General features: G+C 36.9%; 1 protein-coding gene across 4 annotated transcripts in view; it reads right to left on the bottom strand.

The window, feature by feature from the left end:
• Positions 1–24,429, bottom strand: part of GTF2E1 (general transcription factor IIE subunit 1) — a 38,795-nt gene that overhangs the window by 8,726 nt on the left and 5,640 nt on the right. For 3 of the 4 annotated variants that reach the window (XM_087818179.1, XM_087818182.1, XM_087818181.1), the window contains exons 2-4: positions 23,697–24,169; positions 7,298–7,499; positions 2,980–3,221 (exon numbers count right to left, since the gene is read on the bottom strand). In XM_087818179.1, the coding sequence (XP_087674305.1) occupies positions 2,980–3,221; positions 7,298–7,499; positions 23,697–24,144 (892 nt within the window). In that variant the 5' untranslated portion in view covers positions 24,145–24,169. Of the gene's footprint in view, positions 1–2,979; positions 3,222–7,297; positions 7,500–23,696; positions 24,198–24,429 lie in introns of all 4 variants that reach the window. The other variant, XM_087818180.1, reaches the window with a different exon arrangement.

Raw genomic sequence — 24,429 nt, 5'->3', positions numbered from 1 at the left:
ATGAACATAAATGCAAAAATCTTCAACAAAATACTACCAAACTGATTCAACAATACATTTAAAGGATCGTACACCATGATCAAGTGGGACTTATTCCAGGGATGCAAGGATGGTTCAACATCTGCAAATCAATCAACACGATGTTCTACATAAACAAAATAAAGGATAAAAATCTGATCATCTCAATAAATGCAGAAAAAGAAAGTGGCAAAATTCAACATCTATTTATGATAAAAACTCTCAATAAAGTGGAAACATACCTCAACATAACAAAGAACATATGTAACAAACCTACAACTAACATCATGCTCAACAGTAAAGAGCTGAAAGCTTTTCATATAAGATCAGAAACAAGACAAGGACGTCCACTTTCACCACTTTTATTCAACATAATATTGGAAGTCTTAGCCACAGCAATTGGAAAAGAGAAAGAAATAAAAGGCATCCAAATCAGAAAGGAAGAAGTAAAACTCACTATCTGCAGAAAGCATGATAATACAGGGTGGGGCAAAAGTAGGCTTACAGTTGTGAGAGTATGTGAAACACGGAGTTTATTCCTTGTATTATTATTTATTAATTACTGTATTATTTTCCATATAAACAACTGTAAACCTACTTTTGCTCCACCCTGTATATAGGAAACCATACAGATTCCACCAAAAAAAGTTAGAGTAAATAAATTCAGCAAAGTTCCAGGATACAAAATCAATGTATAGAAATTGGTGGCATTTTTGTACACTAATAATAAACTATCAGAAAGAGAAATTAAGAAAATAATTCCATTTACAATTGCATCAAAAAGAATAAAATACTAGGAATTAATTTAGCCAAACAGATGAAAGACCTGTACACTAAAAATATAAGACACTGATGAAATAAATTAGAGATAAATAAATTACAAGCCATTTGTTACTCATGGATTAAAAGAATTAATATTGTTGAAATGTCCATACTATCCAAAGCAATCTACATATTCAATGTAATCTCTATCAAAATTCCAATGGCATTTTTCACTAGGGCAAAAAATTCTAACCATAAAAAATCCCAAGTAGCCAAAGCAATCTTGAGTAAGAACAACAAGGCTGAAGGTATCAGATATCTCCCTGATACTGATTTCAAACTATATTACAAAGCCATAGTAATCAAAATGATATAGTATTGGCATAAAAACAGACACACAGGTCAATCAAGCAGACTCCAGAGCCCAGAATTAAACCCAGACATATATGGACAATTAATTTATGACAAAGGAACCAAGAACATACAATGGAGAAACAGTTTCTTCAAGCGATGGTGTTGGGAAAACTGAATAGCCACGTGCAAAAGAATAAAACTAGACCACTATCTCAACACCAGACACAAAAATTAACTCAAAATGAGTTTAAGACTTGAAACCATAAATTTCCTAGAAGAAAACATAGATGGTAAGCTCTATGACATCTGTCTTAATGTTTTCATGGATCTGACTCCAAATGTAACAGAAGCAAAAAGAGAAACAAATGTAAACATCAAAGTAAAAAACTTCCATACAACAGAGGAAATCATCATCAAAATGAAAAGGCAACCTACTAAATGGGAGAACATATTTACAAATCATGTCTGACAAGAGATTAATATGCAAAATATACAAAGAATTCATACAACTCAACAACAAAAGAACCACCAACCTGATAAAAAATGGGCAGAGGAACTAAGCAGACATTTTTCCAAAGACGTACAGAGAGCCAACAGGCAAATAAAAATATGTTCACCTTCACTAATAATTAGGGAGATGCAAATCTAAACCACAATTAGACATCACCTCACACCTGTAAGAATGGCTATTATCAAAAAGACAAGAAACAACAGGTATTGGAGGGAATATGGAGAAAAAGGAACTCTGTACACTAGGTATAAACATAAATTACTGTAGCTACTATGGAAAACAGTACAGAGATTCCTCAAAAAATTAAGACTAGAACTACCATATGATCCAGCTAGTCTACTCTGGGTATTTATCCAAAGGATATAAAAATATTAATTCAAAAAGACATATGCATCCCTATGTTCACTGCAGCATTATCTGTAATAGCTAAGAAATGGAAACAATCTAAGTGTCCACCGATGAATGAAGAGACGTGGGAGATATATATATATATTTATAAAATGGAAAACTACTCAGCCATAAAAAACAGTGAAATCTTGCCATCTGCAACAACAGGAATGCACCATGAGGGTATTAATGCTAATTAAAATTAGTCAAATGGAGAAAGACAAATACTGTATGATTTTATTCATGAGAAATCTTAAAAAAAAAAAAAGAACAAAGAGGACATCTGTAATACTTTCAACAATAAAGATAAATTACAAAACAAAACCAAACTCATAGAAACAGAAATTGGTGGTTACCAGAGGGGAAGGAGGTTAGGGGGTAGGCAAAATGGGTGCAGGAGGTCAATTGTATGGTGAAAGATGGTAGCTAGACTTTGGTGGTGATCATTTTGTAGTGCAGTTGTAGAATTATAATGTTGTACACCTGAGCCATATAACACTATATACCAATTTTACCTCAATTAAAAATAGAGATATAGATGATAGATGACAGATGACAGATAGATGATAGATACATAGATAGATAGATGATAGATAGATACATAGATACATAGATACATAGATGATAGATAGATAGATAGATAGATAGATAGATAGATAGATAGATAGATAGATAGATAGATAGATGATAGATAGATAGATGATAGATTAGATAGACAGATTTAAAAGCTATTTGTTTCTTCAACTAAGTTGAAGGAAAATGCAAGTATATTATTTGGTTTTAATGCTTATTGCTCAATTTCTTACTTCCTGCTATAATGCAATTGTTTCGGAAAACAGATATAGTGGATTACCAATAAAACCAAGAATTGTCCAGGCAATTTAACACTAAGTCAAGCTCATTTTCTACTGAACCCAAGACATACGCATTTTAATGACTTCTCTTACCTTCCTTCATCTCTTCAGAACTATATGCTCCTTGGACAGTGCTCTCTCTCAACCAAATGGGTCTCTCTTTGGCAGACTTCCCTTCCAGTGAGGCTCGATGAAGATCTTCTTGGTCATCCATGTTAATGACAACATTCTGAGTATATAAGTCCTCATAGGAGGGACCTTTGGTAGCCCATGCTTCCCGGTGGTGCCCACCTGCCAGGCCAGCAGCTCCAGCAGTAGTTGCTGCACGGTCCTTGCTGAATAAAAACATTAGAGGACAGGAAGAAAAATATTAAAGTCTTGGTGTTGGGAAAGGAGGGCAGATGCATAGGTAGCTATTGAAAAAATGCTATCTTGCAATCATGCACTCAAGCTTTAACAGTTCTGAGAAACCTATTTTATACCTCAGGGTGAAAGCTGCATGGGTTATAAGAACACATCATATTTACACTTAAGTTCCTCAAACACTGGATCATCGGGTGTATATGAAAGAATGAGGTTTTATAGTTTAAGATAGTGCAATAAATCTATTTAAGAAGAGGGGAGAATGGTATGCTGACATAATCCACTTAAAGATACTAGTCTTGCAAAAATCTCTCCCAGGTAATACATCTTTCACATATCCTTCTCCATACCTGACTGACTCTTGGCCCCATGTTTCTCCTTTACTTCTCTAGCACTTTTCTCTAAATATTTTTCATGGAACTTGGACTGTTGTCTCATTTTTAGCCTAACCAATACTTCTCCACTTGTCTTTATGTCCTGTGCCATATCTTTCTCTCTCACAAGCCATTCACTATTATTCCTTCTCTTGGATCCTACTTGACTTTGTGCTTACCCCATTGCTCTTCATTTCTTCCCAGGCCCATTTATATCCGCCTGAGCTTTCTGCCTCATGCTTAGTTGAAATTTCTCTGATGGATTCCTCTGTCCAAGTATCTGATTGGCTCATTTTATCTCTCCCTCAGAACACTGTTTCTAACCATACTCAGGAGGTAATCTTCGGCTTATCCCATCCCTCCTGTTCTTCCTCTGGATGTCTCCAGGCCCACTGCCACTTTTGCCATTCAAAAATGCACTCTCTCCAGTTGTTCAATCCAAGCTGACCCAGTCATTAATCCATGTCCGCCAGCTATACCTAGGGCTGCTTATAAACCATTCTTTCCCCTAGCCTTTGTACCAGTTATTTGCTGATCCACTCTGAGTCTACTCACTAGGTGTCTCTCTGTACCCAATCCATCTATTTATCTTGCTATATTTAAAAGTCTTATGCTACAGTTGTAAATAACTGTTTTCTCTCTATCTTTTCTTTCTGCATTCATCTAACGGTACTTTTTGCACTATTTATTTACTATGTTTGTCTCAGTTTAACCTTATCTGTCACTAGTCATTCTCTTTCCATCTTCTACCTGTTCTGATGTCTTTTAAAAGGCTGTGTTGCTGCCTTCACTGTAATCTGACCCTGCTTACTCTGGTGTAAACTGGCTTTTTGAATTTTAGACTCCCTCAAGCATTCGCTTTTCTGTCTCTTCTCTTCTACCTTGGCCTGACCTGTGTTTATACATTTATGTGCTCACTCTATATTCTGAGTCTCTCCTTTTTCACCCAGTTTTCTCCGTGACTCCTTTGAATGTCTCTTCTATCCTCAGCCAACATCATTATCTTGTGTTGAACGTGGCCTACATGCCTGTCTGCCCCAAAATGTGTCTCCCTGAGCTAGTCATATGCCTTTTCTGTCTCTCTCCATATATTCAATGTTTCTCTAGTTCTGACCTGGCCAACTACACCCCTGTCCTTTTCTGTGTCTCCTTTGTCCAGATTCTTAAATGATTCACTCACTCTCTCTGAAGCTACTGTTTCTCTCTGTATAATCTTGAACACATAGCTTTCACCTATGCTCTGTCTTTAGCATTAAGTCTGAAGGTGAGCAAGTATTCAGTACTTTGAGTAAAGAAGAACAAGAAAAGTGAGGAAAGAAAGTAGGACAATTAAAATAAATGTTAGCATGAGAATACTTTTATAAGTCTTTTGTTTTCAGTCCTCTATTATAGAAACTCAAGACTGGTTTAATTCCAGTTTGAAACAGAAGAGATTTGACCAAAAGTCAAACAAATTTTAAAATTTGGAAGACTTTTTAAAAAAAGATATTTTTAACCATGGAGAGTTGACTACACAGATTTTATTTCTACCTTCACCACAGATACAGACAAATCTAAATCATCAGCAAATGTGACACTAAAAATCTAGATGAGAGACCTGGAGGTTAACTCCTTCTGCATATTTAAATTTCTTCTCTGGAGAGAATACACACATTTTACTTAAAGATGACAAAATTGACAATTCAGTTTTAAATCCTTTTACATTATTTAAGAAATTTTAGAACTTTAAAAAGACATAACTCTTGCTCAGGTGTGTGGGAGGAATATTATTTTAAACTAATTTTAAAGATCTTTAAAGTTAGTGTTTAATGAGATAATGGAAAAGGAGAGGCTATAGGCAAGGAATTCAATTTAAGAATTCAAATTGAATTTCTTGCTGAAAAGCGAGAACTGTCCATCAGCTCTCAGGTTAAATCTACTAATTCTGCAGAGGCAGCTTCTGGCTCCTGATCTAGGGATAAGCTAGAATTTAACTGGTTACAGATCAGTAAGCAAACAAACAATGATGCTACTTAATTTTTAAAAAATCATCAATGAATCACTACAGTCTCTGAGCTCCCTTGCAACTCTATTGTAGTTTTTTTTCTTGTAGAAGTGGTACCTAGTTTTTCTAATGTAATCTGTTCCGGAAGCCCAGTCAAGTTCTGAAACATTCGAAAACCGAGGGATCAACAGCCGGCAGCTAGGCCTCACGGTCTTGCCCTCAGTGGAAGCCATGTGGCATGTTTGACTTCCGAGGCGTGTTCGAAAACCGAAGCATTTCCTTCTGAGTTTATGGCATTTGAAAACCGAAATGCTAGTCAACTGAGACATTGGAAACCAGAGGTACCACTGTATTGGGGGCAGGATAGCTATTACAGATCTGTTATGCTCTGAGACACATCCTATATAGTAGGGAAAGGCTAAATCAATACCACTTCCAGGATGTTATATCCAGCCAGTGGAGCTTGTCAAACGCTTGGTGAGGCCATCTCAGCCAGGTTAACACCTTGTAACCTAGCTCCAATGGTCTTTCTCCTGACCACATGGAAGCAATTGTACTTTGTTCTGGCTGGCACCCATTCTATTCTCTTTTGCCTGCCTCCATTTCACCCTTTCTTCCCTAGTGATGGGGCTGTTGGATAGCTTCTTTCTTGATCAACGTATTTCCTCTATTTCCTGATTGTTCTTTATCCCTGGAGTCATCACCATTCCTAATGAGAATCCAGGTTGTCTGATACGGTGTGTTGCTAGGGCCACTGACATCACTGCACCACTCAGATTTGTCTCTGGCATGGAGTAAGGGTTATCTAAATAAAGACCTGGAATGGGAGGTGGACAGTGGTGGTGGTAAATGAATACTACTATAGTGGGGAAACATTTTGATAAACAGGAAATTAACTATAGTTAAAATAGGAAGCATAAGAATAATGCGTAGATGGTATTACATCGTGCTCTTAAAAGCTGTAGTTACAACTTGGACTACTGGGTTCTGTAAAAGGGTATAAACTCTAAGTGCTTTGCTTTTTCCTCTTAGTTTAACACTAGAAGGAAAAAGAAAAGAGGTGGTTAGGAAAACACTCGCTGACCCCAATTCACATTTATGCTTTTCAAAGAATATAAACCACTTTTTATGGCATGGCAAAACTAAGGCTGCCTCTGCAATTCAATTAGGATACACTAAAAAAAAATAGGAAGACATAATAATAGTACTAACCCATAGGAAACACCTATTTTACTTCACTTTCAAGGAAGCTACACTGAAAACTGAGGCAGGCAAGAAAGGTGTGGTTAATACACTTCAAAAACAAAAAAAGTGAATGCTATATTCCTTAAAGAACTTCAGCCTTCAGAACTTGGCTAGAAAAATTCAAATATCCCCAAGAGGCACTACCAATTTAGGATCAGCTAGTAATTGGCTGAGTTGCAGCAGACCTAAGCAGAGTACTTGAAGTCAAACCTGACTATTTAAAGATTTTTGCCTAAGGCCCACACTGTTCTGCATTCAGTACAAACAAACTTCATCACAGGCACAAGTTAATAAGACAAGTGTGGCAGAGCTTAGAATCTATGAGACATTAGTCTTCAGTCTTCCGGTAAATTAGGTACCCACTCTTCCTCTTCAAAGTACAGGTAGTTAAAACAAGAGCAAGCTTAAAAGTGTTCTTGGTTAAGAGTACAGGAACTACACTCACCTCTGTTTCAGGGCTGGTATTTCTGTGGGTTCTGGCTCAAGTATTTCGTAGGCCAAGTTCACATCCTCTGTCTCCCGAAGCAAAGCATAAATGGGCTCAATTTGTTCATTAAACCTTGCCAAAAGTGTGCGTGCATCTTTTTTCGGCATTGCTGATTCATCTTCTTCTACCTCTGTATCGCAAAAAGTGCAGCGGAAAGTTCCTACAGAGAAAATAAGTCTCAGGTCATGGAAGAGAAATTCTCAAGACTAGTCTTTAGCAAACTGTTTATATCTCCACTCTTCCTCTAACATGTTCTTATTAAAGCTTTCAAATATACAGAAAAGTTGAAAGAGTTTTGCAGTGAACATCCATAATCAACACTTTGCTATATTTATCACATTTCTATCCATCTTTCATTTTTGATGCATTTCAAAGTAATTTCTAACCCCTGATTGAAGCATAGCAAACAGGTTTTAATCATATTTTTAACAAACTTATACTTATTTTAACTTAAAACCAAATTTTTTACAGCTTACCAGTGAAACCTATACCTTTTCTCCAAAGCCTTCTTTTTGCACATTACACATTTGGCTGTACATTATGGGGAAAGCCAAATAAATACCCGAAATCAAGTCTCTAGTCATCCTATACATTGTCACAAGGCTATTTCTTCAAACTTATTAACCATTTATATCTAAATAAATTTAACCAATCATTTCCAAAATTAAAGTTCAAGAAGCCTTTATTGTTCTTAACTTGTAACTAAATCACAGTAATTCCTTAGAAACATCCATGATTTCTCACTTTTGTTGACATTTCACTAATCAAGACCACCACTATTTAGCCTGAAACAGTTTCCTAAATCTGGTCATTGAACCTCTAGATCCTCCCTCTCCAAGTTTTCTATGCCACCAGTTTTGTCATCTCTTTGCCCTGCTCTAAAGCCTGTCTGATAGCTAGATTTCTAAAGTCCAAAGCATCAAATCTAAATTTCTCATCCTAATATTCAAGATCCTGCATAATTTGGCCCCAAAAATCACAACCCAACCACAGTCCTTCACCTGTTAAGTAAATTCAAACATTGGAGAGACAACATACTGGACATTAATATTTATTATATTTGTATAGTGCTTTCTGTTTCTAAAATGCTTCCATGTATACTTAAAACAATTTTTTTTTTAAATATGTCTATACTGATTTCAGAGAGAGGAAGGGAGAGGGGGAGAGAGAGAGAAACATCAATGATGAGAGAGTCTGCAATTGGCTGCCTCCTGCATGCCCCCGAGTGGGAATTGAGCCCGCAACCCTGGCATGTGCCCTGACTGGGAATCGAACCGCAATCTCCTGGATCCTAGGTCGATGCTCAACCGCTGAGCCACGCAAGCTGGGTGTCCATGTATACTTTCTGATCCTTATACCAATCCTGCAAAGTGATGTCAGAACCTAGGCTGAGGAGTTCTGTGATTTGTCCGAAGTCACATAGCCAGTAAAAGAAAAGTAATAACAGCAGCCATTGTATACTGAGTGCTTATCAAGGATCACCAACCCTCTGAGGTTGGTATACTTATTGCACATTTAAATCTGTAAAATACAGAGGTTCTAGGGGGTTAAGTAACTTGCCCAAGGTGGTATAACCTCTAACTGTGAGGAGGGGGCAGGACTCAAGCCCAAACTATTTTGCTGAAACTCACACTCTTGAAACATTACAGTCTGCACCGTTAGCCTCACATCGATCTCCAGTTTGGTTCTCATTCCCAATGCCAGGGACATGCACCCTTCATTTATATCCTAATTTACCTGAGTAATGAATTAAAAGAGACCATACAAGTACTTCAGTGCCCGGCCCATTGTAAGTATGCAAACATTTAGCTTTAAAAATCTCCATACGTGATCGCTACATAACTCCACACCCCAACCCGTCTTCCAGGGAAGGAATAAACAAACTAGGCACCTCTGTCTCAATACAACGCTGGAGCCTACTGATATATTTCAAGTAGAATAAGCTTTTTTACTGCTTCTCACATATAAGCAACTAATACCATGTAAATTCTTTGTTTATATATCCTGTCTAAAACACTCTTCATCCATCTTCCTGCTGTGCAGATGGTACATAATCTTTTACACCTATTCCAAGTAAGTGAGGAAGAAAAGCAACCCCTCAGAGCTAGGAGGTGGGCCAGCACTCATAGTTAGATTGTGATGTATTTCTATCAAACAGAAACTCACAGATCACCAATATCAGATCATGACGCAAAGCCAAGTCTATCTGAGTCAGAGTACAGACAAAAGCAATGTCTCTGTCCACCCACCAAAAAAAAAAAAATGGCACTACTGGGACTACTGCTTCTTTACCAATTATAGTTTTAACCCGACCCCATTCTTCTCACCTCAGATAAGATTTACTAAGATACCCAATCATAGAATTATCCCCACTTCTTGACAGCACCCAATCCAGAGCAACCCCCCACCACTTCCTTGAATTCCCTCAAAATTATCTAACAAAAGCCCAAATTCTCTTCTAGCATGGTGTTGCTGTGATTCTCCACGGTTCCCCATGACGTGTGGCTTCCCTTGCTGCAGAAAGCATCAATAAACCCACGTTTGTTTACCTATGGGTGTGTTACTAATGGTCTTTGACTAGTGGGCATCAACATAAAGATTCTAGCTTAACCAACTGGACAAGCATACTATTTATAAAATAAAGAGAGGAAAAGTAAGTTCATTTCTTCTTTGTGGTAAAAAGACATAAAATTGCTTTAAATGTCTGAATCCATATTGCCCATTGGTTGTCAAAATGGATGAGTTAGAAGCCAACTTATTACAACTGCTTAAAGCTGAAAAGTGAGATATAGACAGAAATTCTGATATGAGAATCAACAATATGTAGATAGTAACTGAAGCCGTAAAGTAGATCAGAGCATCCAGAGAGATCAAGGAAAGTGAGAAGTATAGGTGGTCAAGGTATCAGCCCAAGGAAAGAGGAATCCTTAAGACAGAAATGGTACAACCAGAGGGATAGGATGGTATTTCAAAGAAGTGGTTTGGTATTGATTTTTCAAGGTAAAAAAGATTTGAGCCCAGCTGGTGTGGCTCAGTGGTTGAGTGTCGATCCATGAACCAAGGGGTCAATGGTTCAATTCCCAGTCAGGGCACAAGGGCACATGCCAGGGTTGTGGGCTCAATCCCCAGTAAGGAGCATGCAAGGAGGCAGCCAATCGATGTTTCTCTCTCACAGATGTTTCTATCTCTATCCCTTTCCCTTCCTCTCTGTAAAATCAATAAACCTATTAAAAAAAAAAATCAACAAAAACTAAAGTGTTATAGTCCATTGGCTGAAATATTTAAAAAAGAACTGAAAACTAGCTTTTATATTTAGTAACAAAAGGTACTTTGTGACCTTGGCTAGAGAGGTTTTAGTAGTATGCTATCTTAGATTATTTTCTAATTATTCTAGGCTGCCTCAGCCTCTTTTCTTCAACAGAAATAGGAAGAATATAATCCATGTAGGAATTAAAAAATAAATCATATAAAATAAGGTCTAAATGAGCTCTCAAATACTTGCTGAATTAAAAAAAAACAATGCTGATGTGGGACTTACATTAAATGTTGAAAGATGAACACTTACAAAGACTGTCAATGAAAACTGGAGAATACTGCAAAAGAGTTATCAAATTCATTAGTTTTCAAAATTAAATTTAAAGAAAGAAACCCCATTCCACAAGTGAAGAAGTAACTAATATATAAACATAAAAGCAAGTAGTACGATTGAAGCACAGAAAGACAGCTAAGACAAAGGACAGCACATTCCTCTCAACATGTCTTCAAAGTACTACAAACTGAGCTCCTCAAAGTCTTGCATGGGGCACCCCATGTTGCACAACTTTTGAACTTGCTGCTTCCTCTACCCAGAATGCTCTTCCTCCAGACAGGTGAGTGGCGAGTCTTCTTACTTAGTTCAGTGCTTTACTCAAGTCTCCTCAGTGAGGCCTTCCCTAACCAATATTCCCTAAAACTTTAATCCTGTTCTGTCCGCTCTTTTTCCTTAACATTTGTCACTATCAAACATACTATGTTTTATTTATCCAGTTTATTAAATTACTTATTGTTAAAATTATCACGTTATACCAATTTTTTAAAAAATGTCCTCCCTAATAATACCCCATTTCTCTTTTGAAGGCAAGATACACTCCAAACTTCAGTTTTAAATAAATAAATGGTGCTTGTCAGTGTCACTCATCCACATTAAATAGCAATGCTTTTATTTTGGGAAAAGAGAGAAAGAGATCACTGTTAACATCATCATTTGATAGAAGGACAATATCAAAATAACAGTCCTTTAACTTGAATAAATTTGGTTTGTGGGGAAAAAAATATGTAGGAAAAACAGAACATAGTATACAGACATAAGGTAACTTCTAGCTTTATTCAGGTAACTCCAAGCTTTATTCAGGTAACTCCAAAGACCAAGGTTTAATTTAGATTGAGATTTACCAAGAGTTACTTGTAGAAGGGCCCATTTTACAGTTCTGAAAAGAATGGCTTAAATATTACTGTCAAGAACTCAGAAGAATCTGAGATTTTATCATACTTATAAGCTAACAAATTATCCTGCCAGTTTCATGGATGTTGGAGAAAGACACAGGACTCCTAGGTCAGAGACAAAAAACTTTATTACTCATGAAAATAGCAGTAGCTAGTATCGACTTTTGTGACACTTCTGTAAGCCCCCAATTCCCAGAGGGTGACACAAAGAGAGCCAGGTAACAATTGTACGTGCAGCGAGTTATGTCACAAGAGAGAAACCCTGAGGTTAATAACGGGCATAAACATGCCTGTCCTTTGCTCTGGAGGGTGACTATTATTTTTATTTTTCAGTTACAGTTGACATTCAATTTGCAATACAGCATAGTGGTTAGAGTATCATATAATTTACAAAGCGATCTTCCCAATATTTCAAGTAACTTCCTAGCACCATACATAGTTATTACAATATTATTGACTATACTCCCTATACTGTACTTTACATCCCTGTGACTATTTTTTAACCGCCAATTTGTACTTGTTGATCCCTTCATTGTTTTCACCCAATCCCCCAATTATGACACCCCCCAATCTGGCAATCCTCAGTTTGTTCTCTGTATCTATGAGCTTCTGTTTTGTTTGTTCTTTGTTCTTTAGAGTCTGCATATAAGTGAAATCATAAGGTATTTGTCTTTCTCTGTCTGACTTACTTCACTTAGCATAATATCCCCTAGGTCCATCCATGCTGTCGCAAGTGGTACAATTTCATGCTTTTTTATGGACGAGTAATATTCCATTGTATATATGTACCACCACTTTTTTATCCACTCATCTATTGATGGGCACTTGGGTTGCTTCCATATCTTGGCTATTGTAAATAACACTGCAATGAACATAGGGGTGTATATCTTTTTTAGAATTAGTGTTTTGGATTTCCTCAGATATATACCCAGAAGTGGAATTGCTGGGTCATACGGCAGTTCCATTTTTAATTTTATGAGGAACCGCCATACCGTTTCCCATAGTGGCTGTATCAATCTGCATTCCTACCAACAGTGCATGAGGGCTCCCCTTTCTCCACATCCTTGTGAACACTTGTTGTTTGTTGATTTATTGATAACAACCACTCTGAGAGGTGTGCGGTGATATCTCATTGTGGTTTTAATTTGCCTTTCACTGATGATAGTGATGTTGAGTACCTTTTCATATATGGAGGAATCTATTTTTATAACATTGAATAGTAAGCAAACTTGCCCTTTGCTCTGGAAACAATATCTGTATCCTCCAAGGCTGCTCACTATATAAATGTCCTTGAAAAAGGTAGTCCAGAAAAAGGGCAGTCAGACAGTACCTCTACTTGCAAGACATATATAATATGTGAGAGACCCATGGGGAACTGTCTCCCAATTATTACCATGTAGGGCAAATAATACAAGATGAAAAGCTGTCCTGATATCTCTGAATCCTATGTTTATTATAAAACACAAGTTGTAAACAAGATCCAGCCTGTCAAAAGCCAGGTCTAAGAAGAAAAATAAGAAATTCTACATTTTTATGGAAAATGACTTAAGACTAGCTTAACATACCAGCAGCGTTTTTATAAATTTCACTAAACATTAAAAAATGCAAATAAGCTTTCCTCAAATCAGAGGTGGGGGTGAGGAACTTAGCACATACTATATACAAAGTACCATTCTAGCCCTGACTTGTGTGGCTCAGTGGTGAGAGCATTGGTCTCTGCACCGAAGGGTCGAGGGTTTGATTCCCGGTCAAGGGCACATAACTGGGTTGCAGGTTTGATCCCTGGCCCCAGTTAGGGTGTGTGTGGCAGGCAACCAGTCACTGTGTCTCTCACATCAATGTTTCTCTCTCTCCCCCACCACTCCTTTACACTCTAAAAAAATCAATGGGAAAAAATATCCCTGGGTGAGGATTAACAACAACAAAGAAAACAACAACAACATGCCCAGCCAGCGTGGCTCAGGAGTTGAGCACTGACCTAGGATCCAGGAGATCGCAGTTAGATTCCCGGTCAGGGCACATGCCTGGGTTGCAGGCTAGATCCCCAGCAGGCGGCGTGTAGGAGGCAGCCGATCAAGGACTCTCTCTCATCATTGATGTTTCTATCTCTTTCTCCCTCTCCCTTCCTCTCTTTGAAATCAATAAAATTTTAAAAATAAAACAAAAGAACCCATCAACACAAAGTACCATTCTACTGAGTGAATAGTAGACCACAAACAGAATCTGTCATTAAGAAACTTAAAAGTTTAGTAGAGATGAAAGGTATCTGGAGGTAAACATGATCTGGGATCAGTGCAAAAATAAAGCACAAAAATATTTTGTAGTTAAAAGAAGGAATATGACTTCTAGCTGAGGGCACTAAGGAAGGTTCATGGACAAAGTGTGGCGTTTGAACTAGATGTCAAAAGAAAAGTAGTTGATAGAGATCAAGGAAAGGGGGAAGAGAACAGGACATTCTAGATCATCGTAAGAGAAGTAGATAGTTGAAAATAATGCTAACCTGCAAATTCAGTCTACTAAGAATATAATTATTTAAAAGAATGGTAAAAACAACAACAAACAAACAAAAACCCCACACCAGAATTAACAGGATAACCTACGGTGGCCATAAGTGGGTCTTGAATGCCAAGCTTCATTTTTATTTTATTCTTTAGTAACAGAAAAGTGATTGAAAGATTTTGGGAAAGAACATGAGGTCATCAAAACTAATACTTATAAACAGTGATCTGCCTTAGTGGCTTGAGGCGCGTTCCAATAAGCCAGTTCTTAACTGTTTCATGAAAATCACCAGTGAAATTTTTAATTAATACCCAGGCTCCACCCCAGAGATGCTGATTCAATAGGTCTGGAGCGGGGCCCAGGAATGTAAATTTTAAAAGTTCCACAAGGAATTCTAATGCATACCTTGGTGGAGAGCTGCTGTTAAGTAATCACTATGATAAATATCCCCACTCTTCTTGTAACTGGATCACTTTGCACTAAGTAGTGTGCACAGAATATACTACTCAAGCATGAGAGAAGAAACAAATTGAAGCTCATAGCTCTTTGTCATCTTTCCCTTACCACACATAAAACCAAGGAGGCAAAAACTGGAAACAGTAAATCCAAGCCAAGAAGAATATGCAAGATAGATCCAAGAACATGGCAGCAGGGAGAAAATGCACAGTACAAAGATTCTTTAGGCGAAGCTTTACAAATGACAGGATTAATGGGGGGAGGGGACGGAGAGTTCCATGATAACACATTTGTTTGATTATCTACATTCACAAACCACAAAAGAATCAAGAAGGCTATATCACAAATATTTTCACATGTTCATCATAGTCAAGTCTATGTCAATAGTATTATCAAAATCTAACATATGAGGGAATAAAGATTCAGAAAGGTTAAGTTTACTAGGTCATAGCTTAAAAACAAAAATCACTGAGCCTAGCTTCAAAATACAAATCTTTCTGATTCAATAATTTATTAATTATTGTATTACTTTCCATACAAACAACTGTAAACCTACTTTTGCCCAACCTGTATATAGGAAACTCAGGGATAGCCTCTCTGAAACAGCAATGAGTGAGTGAAGACTTAAAGGACCAATCATAAGGACATTTGGGCAAGAGGAAACAGCATGTAAAAAGGCAAGTAAAGTGAAGGTGCGCCTAGTGCATGCAAGACACAAAAGATGGTCAGTGAGGCTGTTGTGGAGTGAACATGGGAGAGGGTGGTAGAAATGAAGCCTCAAAATGAGAGGTGAGGGTAGATAAAAGACCTTATAAGTTCTGTTAAGTACTCTGACATTTCTGAGAAGGCTTTGGAGGGTTTTGAAAAAAAGAGTGACATAACTTGATGTGCTTCTTAGAAGGGTCACTGGCTGCTGTGACAAATAGTCCATATGAGCAGCAAGAGAGAAAGCAAGGAGACTAGCTAAGAGAGTAGTGCAAAATCTAAGCATGAGATAATGGCTTACATAACTTCTGGACAATCCTGTAAGAAAAACTTTAAATAAACTTACCCTCAGTCAAAAAGCTTCCAGGAAAAACAATAAAACAGAAGAGTAACAGTTCCATGTTAAAAGCAAGTAACTAGGACCAGATCTCTTAGGATTTTAGTGAGATAAAGAGAAAACTATAAAACTTCAAGACATATCACTAACCATGGGATTTTTACCACATTGTAAAAATCCAAACACCATATTTACCTTAGGAAGCATATATGGACATTGCTTCCCCTCCCACTGAATATTTTATAGACTGCATATATATGGGGAAAAGGAATAAACTGGGGAGCTTAGGAAAATAAGATTGTCAAAAACTGTGAATATCACTCTCCACTATGCCACAACATGTTTCTGAAGATGGCATAATTAAACAGAGCATAGTTTCTATGTGAACACTACTATAACCATGAGTTTCAATTCCTAACCAAGACTTTCAAATTAACCAAACGTGACTAACATCATCTTCTAAGAGCAGGGATAAAACAACCCCAAGCCTCTTTGTACTTTTAAAATGACAACTATTCTCCATCAAAGGGTGTCAGGAAATTACAGTTGAGAGAAACCATATATGGTACAGAATAGACTGAACTTAACATTTTATGCATGCTAAAAACAGCCTAGAATAATTAACAAATTTGCCACAGGTAATAGTTACTAACATAGCCCAAGACTAGAAGTCAGGGCTCTGTAATCCTAATTCTGTACACTGTCATTTTACTGTCTTATAACAACTGCTTTAAAAAAGAAAAAAGAAAAAAGAACCTGCTGGAAACCACATGTTAACTGAATATACTGACTATGCAAAAGAACGCAATATAAGTGCTCTTAAAAAACCCTGACAATACTATCAGAAGTTAACCGAACATTAATAACCATAAGCTGTTATAACAACAAAATAGTTAATTAAGAATCACTTTACTTTCTTAGATTTCAAAAGGACTTTGGGAAAGGGTAGGGGACAGCTGGTGTTGAGGTTGGGGATATAAGGTGAAAGGACTGGAAGGCTAAGTAAAACTTAATGATTGTTACCACATTGAAAGGTAGTGAGAGTAGGGACTGGGTTGAATGGGAGAACACAGAGAGGAAAAACTAGGTTTGCCATTTTATTCTATATAGTTTTCTAAATTTATATTACTTACGTATTTTTAGAAGAAAGAAAACAAATATTATTCTGAATCCTCCAAAAGCACTCACCTCCCTCTTAACTAATATGAAGAAGTTATGTAGTCATTCTTGGGCTATTCTTTGAAAGTATTATCAAGTCCTTTGTTGTACCTTTCATAACTCAAAATGTTCAGGCATACATATATTAAAATGCTAATTTCAAAAAGTTACCTTTTACTCTAATTTCTAAACTTTATTTAACAAAACAATTCTTCAGTCTAATTGGGTGAGAGGAAATGTATAGAAAAAGGAATTGCTATTATAAAATAGTAACACACATAATAAGTACATAGTTATATATTTATATTATTTTACCTATAATAAAAAGGAATTTTAAAAATCACTCATTAACAAGTCACTGCAGAACATCTAACACTATAAAATACTCATTCATTTGCATTCAAAAGGAAAAAAATAAGCAGGTCTAATGTATTTGGGGGAGGCTATATTTTTAAATTCAGAAGATCTCAAATATATTAATGATGTACACAGTAAAACCCCACCCCCCAAAACTCAATTTATCCATGAAATTAGCTTCTGTTCTTCCTTAAATGGACACATCTATATTTGGTCTAATCATGCATCATTCCTAGATTCTGTAATTTTTCTTACAAAAGGGAAAAATGTACTATGCCTGGGAGGGAAAACAATATACTGAAGTCTAGTACTTGGGTGAATAGTAAAGCTAACAATAAATTCCATAAGTTAGGCCTAAATTAAATTCATCTCAACATGCAGTGAGCAGGCAAAAAGTCTGTGGTTTTGATATGACTATTTGACAGACAATAATTGATAGAATATTGTATGCCAGGATCAACTCTTCACAAATAAATTAGCTCCTATGTAATCAGCATCAAATTATAAAAAAGAAAACGCAAATGACTTTTTTTTAAAGAGCTCTCAAATCTTCAAGATCAAGCACAGCAATTAAAAAAAAATAAAAAATCAGACCTACATGGGTTTTATTGTGTGTGTGTGTTTTCGGGGGGGGGGGAGACTAGGGGGGGAAGGGGGGGGGACACTTGTTCCTTACTTTCTTCCCAAACTTTTTTTTAACTTGTTCTAATAATCACCCCCTTCCCCCCAAATCCACACCTCTGAGCTTTCCAGTATAATTTTCTAATGAACCTATCCTGGACAAGATTCCAACTCAGCAACTGAGCAAAATAATCCTAGATTTCTTTTTGTATTTGTGTTTTTAGCATTTTAGGAATTGAAAACATTGCTTTTATAAGACATCTCCTGTCCTAAGTAGAAAGAGATGAAGATAAGAAAAAGTAGCCTGCTGTATGAAGGTAAACATTAATAAGACTTTTAAAAAGTCTCACTAATATAGGACTCTAACAGTCTAAAAATGTCAGGTTAAGGGAATTGAAGAGGAATTTTAATCAGGAAACTGATCTGTCTATAAACCAAAAAGCTTTGCCTGCAGTCACAAGGCACGAAGGGACTCATGATTTAACCCCAAATTTATACATGAATATCCCAAGTAGATATGAAGTTTACTTTAATATTCCGAGTGACTCAGGACTAACCACTAGAATTACAACAATTTCCGTTATTGGCTATTTTTAAGACCTTTATTAGATACCTATTTTAAGAGTTATTAAAGACTTCTTTTACACTAATTCCAAAAATCTACCTGTCTTGAAGTCATTTTCATGGAGCTAACCCAAACAAGCTGAATCTCCATGAAAGCTATCATATTCTTCCCTCATATTCAATCTAAAACATCCTAGAAATAAATATTGCCCTAGGTTTATTTACTACTTTGTAAGAGTACTCCAAACCCTGGAGTACGACATGGGCATATGTATGTACACCCACACACAACTTGATGAACTGGACTAGATAAAATAATCTCTAAATTCTTATTCCTAAGATCTTATTAAATATACACTTATTTCTTTTTAAAAAATTTAACTTATTTCAAAGTTTATTTAAAATGGGATTCCTAGGTCTCTAGGTGATTTCAGTAAAAGGAGCTCCCAAACTGTCTATAATTCAAACACCTAAGCTGTACAACTATATTCTTTCGTCGAATATTCCCACCGCTGAGAATTGTTAAGAAAAAATTAGAACAGGAATAAAATGGTATCTGTACTAGGAAAAAATAGATAAAATCAAAGTGCTGAAAGTGTGTATAAAGGAAAATGGGGGGTAAAATCATACCTATTAAAACATTTTTTGAACACTCAATAGAAATGAGAGAGTTTGGTACATTAAAGAACCAAGAGATCGCAAACTAATTTTGGCTGTGATTATAATTATAGGTAATATGTAAAAGCTAGTGCGTTTTGGGGTAACATTTTCTCTTCACAATTATCTCTGGCCTTATGGCTGCATAATTTTTAAATTAAAAATGGAAAATAAAAAGCCATTTCCATATCATCTAGCCGTAATATCTGAAAATACAATCTCCCCTTCCCTTTTGTTCCCAGGAAGCATGTTTCTGAATTTAACTTAGAAGTGCCATTAACCAAATCACCCATGGCTGAGGTGGCTAAAGTAGAAATATTAAGTCTATTTCCATGGACAGAAAACTTGCTAAATCTAAAAACATGCATTTATGAACCACAAGACGCTACTTTGCTGATCTGAGGAATTTCGTGTCATGTTGTCTTTGTTTTGATTACTTAAAACCTTGATATTTCAAGAAGTAAAACAGCTAGTTTTGCCTGATTAAGTTTCTGAAACCAGGGACTAGTGGGCAAAGGCTAAGCAATTCCATTTTAATGAAATAAAATATCTATACCTACTGTAATAGAAAAACCTCAGTCTTTCTCCTTTCTACGTAGGGAAAAACCCAGCTCTCTATCTGTGTTTCTTCCTTGTTTGTCTCCTTTACTACTCACACATTACACTTCACTTCTGACACTTCTGGTCATCAAATGTGTGGAAGTTTTACCCCACACCAAGCAATTCTCTGTACTTGCAGCTGTGTGTCCTACCAGTCAACTCAATTCTGACACTGTCTACCTAGAGGCAGCATCAGATTCTACAGGTTAAGGGCTCAGTCCCACAAGACTGCTCCCACTGCCCCCACTTCAGAAACCTGTTGCAAGCCCAGTTATCACCTGTGCTTTTGACCAACTGGCTGCAGATCAGACGTTCCAATCCCCCCCATACACCCCTAGGGTTCAATTAATTTGCTAAAGCTGCTCCAGAATTCAGTAAAACACTTACCTATGTTTACCAGTTTATTACAGGATGTAACAAAGGATACAGATGAATATTTAGATGGAAGAGCTGTGTAGGCAAGGTATGTGGGATGGGCTCAGAGCTTCCATGCCCTGTCCAGGTGTGCCACATTCCCAGCACCTCCATGTGTTCACCAACTCGGAGGCTCTCCAAACCTCATACTTTGGGGATTTTATGGAGGCTTCATCACGTAGGCATAATGGATTATTAACCCCATTTTCAGCCCTTCTCCCATCTCATGAGAAGGGGGAACAGGGCTTAAAATTCCAAGCTTCTCATCTGGGAGCCCACCAGAGTTGCCTCATTAGAACAAAAGACACTCCTATCACCCAGGAAATTACAAGGGTTTCTTTTCAGGAGCCCTGTGTCAGGAACTGGGGTGAAAGAACAAATAGCACAAAAGATGCACCTAGTGCTCTTAACACTTATAAAATTACAAGGGTTTTAGGAGATCTGTCCAAGAAACTGGGCAGAGACCAATATATATTTTCTATTATCTCACACATACAGCCATCAAACATTTGGAGAGAATTCAACCCAAGAACACCAAAGGCAAAATCTAAATGGAAAGTATGGAGAGACCTTACAATCTTTAGAGAAAGAGAGGTAAAGTAGAGAAAAGCTGTAAACTGAAGTAGAAGATTTCTGGCGTATGTGTAAATTAGCCTGGATAAAATAATTCTTGTTGGACTCAGAGTTTCCTGAGCCCAGAATTTCCAGATGCTCATCTAGGAGTCACTACCCTTTGTCCAGTGGCAGGGAGCTGTCCATACATTTGAGTTAAGAACTTTTTATCAGGGAAGCAGTCAAGTCTAGAAGGCTTCAAATCTAATTCCTGAATGCCCTGTATTTGACAATATAACAGTTCAACCTAATAACTGTTGAGGTGGGAATGGAAATAACCCATCAGGTATCTCCATCATTTGATGAGAAAAATCACCAATCTCCAACAACAACCAGGAAATAGAATAGCTTTATATAAGTCTGGGCTTAGAATGAAAACTGTAATCTATCAACTTAAACAGAACATAAGTATTATAATATTACAGCAGAAACAGTCCCCCCCCTCCTCCTCTGATACACATAACAAATGTTTACTTCCCATCTTCTTCAAAATGAGCGGGATGGGAATGAATACTGAGCAAAACAGGAAGGGAGCAGAGAGAAAAAGACTGAAATTTCTAAAGGGAACGTACAGACCACAGGACGGTGTCATGTTAATAGTGAAAAACAAAACAAAACTGACAGGCAGGCTGGGTCCTAGTATCACCCAAACAGCACATTCTCTCCTGAAAGGGAACTCCAAAGGAAAAGCCAAATTATAATCAAAAGGCCAGTACATTCTTCAGGACACCATCTCGAGTGATGCTAAGGTAAAATGACTCACTTTTGCTTTCCTTGAACCCCTTTTTCCCACCTTCATATTAAAAAGTCTTTGTTCAGAATGGCAGTAAAACAACTATTTCAGTTTTAGCTCTTTCATAAAGTGTTTTCATGCTCCCTACCCTATCTCAACTTCCTGATTCAAATAACTTTGACTATATATTTGGGTGTTAGGTTATCTTGTCCTCAGGCCACCCACCTGTAGATAACATAACAATCAGCTTCAATTAGACACCAAACTTAGGTGAAATTCAAAGAGCATCATGGGTCAATCTCTTAAATACTAATACATAAGTAGTGGAGTAACTTCCTTTTAGAAAGCTTCATGAAATTAAATAAGAATAAAATAATGAATAAATATAGTAGAAACACATTACTTCAGATTACCCTCTCTGAGGAACTGGATAACACCTTCTACTGCAGTCAAGAGTGATGAAGATGACGACTGTAACACCAACATCTAAAGAAAATCACAAAACTAAAACCCAGAGCTCCTTTAAGAAATTGGTTAGAGTAGCCCTGGTCAGGTGACAACTGATTGGAGCATCGTCTCGTACACCAAAAGGTTGCGGTTTGATTCCCGCTCAGGGCATATACCTAGGTTGTGAGTTTGATCCCCAGTTGGGGTGCATACAGGAGGCAACTGATTGATGTTTCTCTCTCACATCAGTGTTCCTCCCTCCCTTCCCCTCTCTCTCTCTCCCTTTCTTCCTCTCTCTAGAAATCAATAAAAACATATCCTCGGGTGAGGGGAAAAAAACCTGTCAGAGTGTATAGCAAAAATCACAAGATTTTCCTAGTCTATTTTGAAAGAGCTCCAGATATATTCTACAACTTTCCTCTATGGCACACACAAGCAATTCTCATGCTTAGGATGGTTAAGATTTTCTTATAACCAAGATCCTTCCCGTTCGAAGTAAACAAAATAAACATTTAACACAAATGGGAATTCTTTAAGTGACTTTTCATCCAAATGACTGCTTCACATAAATAAGGGGGAAAAATCATAGGCTAGCTCTTCTTGTTAATCATCTTAACTGATACTGAGATTCCAATTTTTTTAAATGTAAAATACAGAACATAAACAAAAATTAGAAAATTAAACATGTACACAAATATGTAATTTTTTTCCAATAAAAATGTCACATGTAAAAGTTTAAATTACATTTTTGATAGTTTTTTAAAAGGCAGACCTATGAACTTTTAAAAAAGTAACCTATACTCCTGAATTCAGCCATAACAAAGGGACAACCTAACTTAACGGCATTGACTCTTTCTATAGATTTTTACTTCCTGAAAATAAGAACAAATTGACCTATGAAAAATTAGCAAAACTATAGTCTCTTTACCAGTTTACAAATGACAATACAAAATAACTATATAGCACTTTAAAGTTTTCCATGTTAATGTTAGACATATTGCATTTTTGGAAAATGTGTTTTGTAAATTCTGGTTCATAAAAAAGATCCTTAACTAAAGTATTAATATGAAGCAAATTACATATCTTGTTGACAATTTTCTTCTACTAACTAATGCTTAAGAGATTAAATATCTATCCACTTGTTAACTTGGAAAGGGTGCCCCTCTTATTTCATCTGCTTAACTGTTATCTTTTAGGTCTCAGCTGTTACTCAAGCTCTTCCAGAGGCCTTTCCAGATTAAATGCCCTAGCTATGTACTCCTGATAGCACTTTACACTTCCACTAACATCACATTTATATACACTGTATTGTGACTGTCTGGCAGTGACTGGCACCAGTAGGTGCTCAAATATTTGTTGAATGAACAAGTCAAAAGTAATGTCAGAAGAGTCTCAAAGCGGTATAAAAGTCAACCCTTCAATTAGGCTGTGGCTGTAAATAAGGGGTGGAGGTGGGAACAGAGGTAGGAAGGCCATGGGTGGAGGAGTGCACTCCCTTGTGAAGGAGAAAGGCTTTGCAAGTGTTTCTAAAGGAGAATGACAGTCAAACAGAACAGTAAGACTAAGAAAGACCATATGGTGTTTACACCAACCCATTCACTTTTATAATGACATACATGATTGGTTTAAAAATTAGATGAATCAGTTTAAGAAAAAGGATACATAGTTTATTTTTAAATGTTACTTAAAAGATTCATAAACTGAAAAAGTCTCACCTGTCCTGGGATCAAAGAGCTGATTAGCTTCTAAATCTGTAAAAGTATTAGAACAGACAGGACATTTGAAGGAAGCCCGGTTGGTGGAATCTCTCTCATCAGTTTCAATCCTCCTTCTCATGTGGTCCAATTTATATTTTACCACATTAACAAGAGTACGATAATTGATAAAGTAGTAGTTATGGCGAGTCGTTTTCCCATCCGCAGCAGTCTCTACTCTCATTCTGCATTTGATGAACTTGTCTCCCTTTAAGTTATTCAAAACTGAACGAAGTTGCTTCCGATCAAATTTGAGCAGCTCCAACATATCTTCCTCTTTCACACAAGGGTTCCGGATCAAGATGTCCAAGGCCAAAGCATGCTCAATGCCATAGAAACCTCGGATCACATACTTGGCTAACCTCTTCAATGATGCAGGAACCTCAGTGAGGACATCTGGGTCTGCCATCTTTAGCAAACCACCTTTAAATGTACTGAATTCAGAAAAATAGAGAAGATTACCTAGGCATAATAAGGACATAGTAATCATTTTAAATATAGAATAATCAACCCATCAGGTAGCTATCACTACTCTCAAAGTGCCATAAAGACACTCAAAGCATTGTTTTATAACTTATAATGCCTAAGCATTTAACAGAGAACAAGATTTTGCTCTAGAGTACACAAAAGATTACACCTAGAAAGCCTGACATGCCCTGGTCAGTGTGGCTCAGTGATTAGAGCACTGGCCTGA

This window comes from Miniopterus natalensis, chromosome 6 (genome assembly GCF_054644295.1).
Source record: "Miniopterus natalensis isolate mMinNat1 chromosome 6, mMinNat1.hap1, whole genome shotgun sequence".
Taxonomy (NCBI): Eukaryota; Metazoa; Chordata; class Mammalia; order Chiroptera; family Miniopteridae; genus Miniopterus; species Miniopterus natalensis.
The sequence above is the reverse complement of the archived record's forward strand: the minus strand, read 5'-3'. Positions and strand labels throughout refer to the sequence as shown.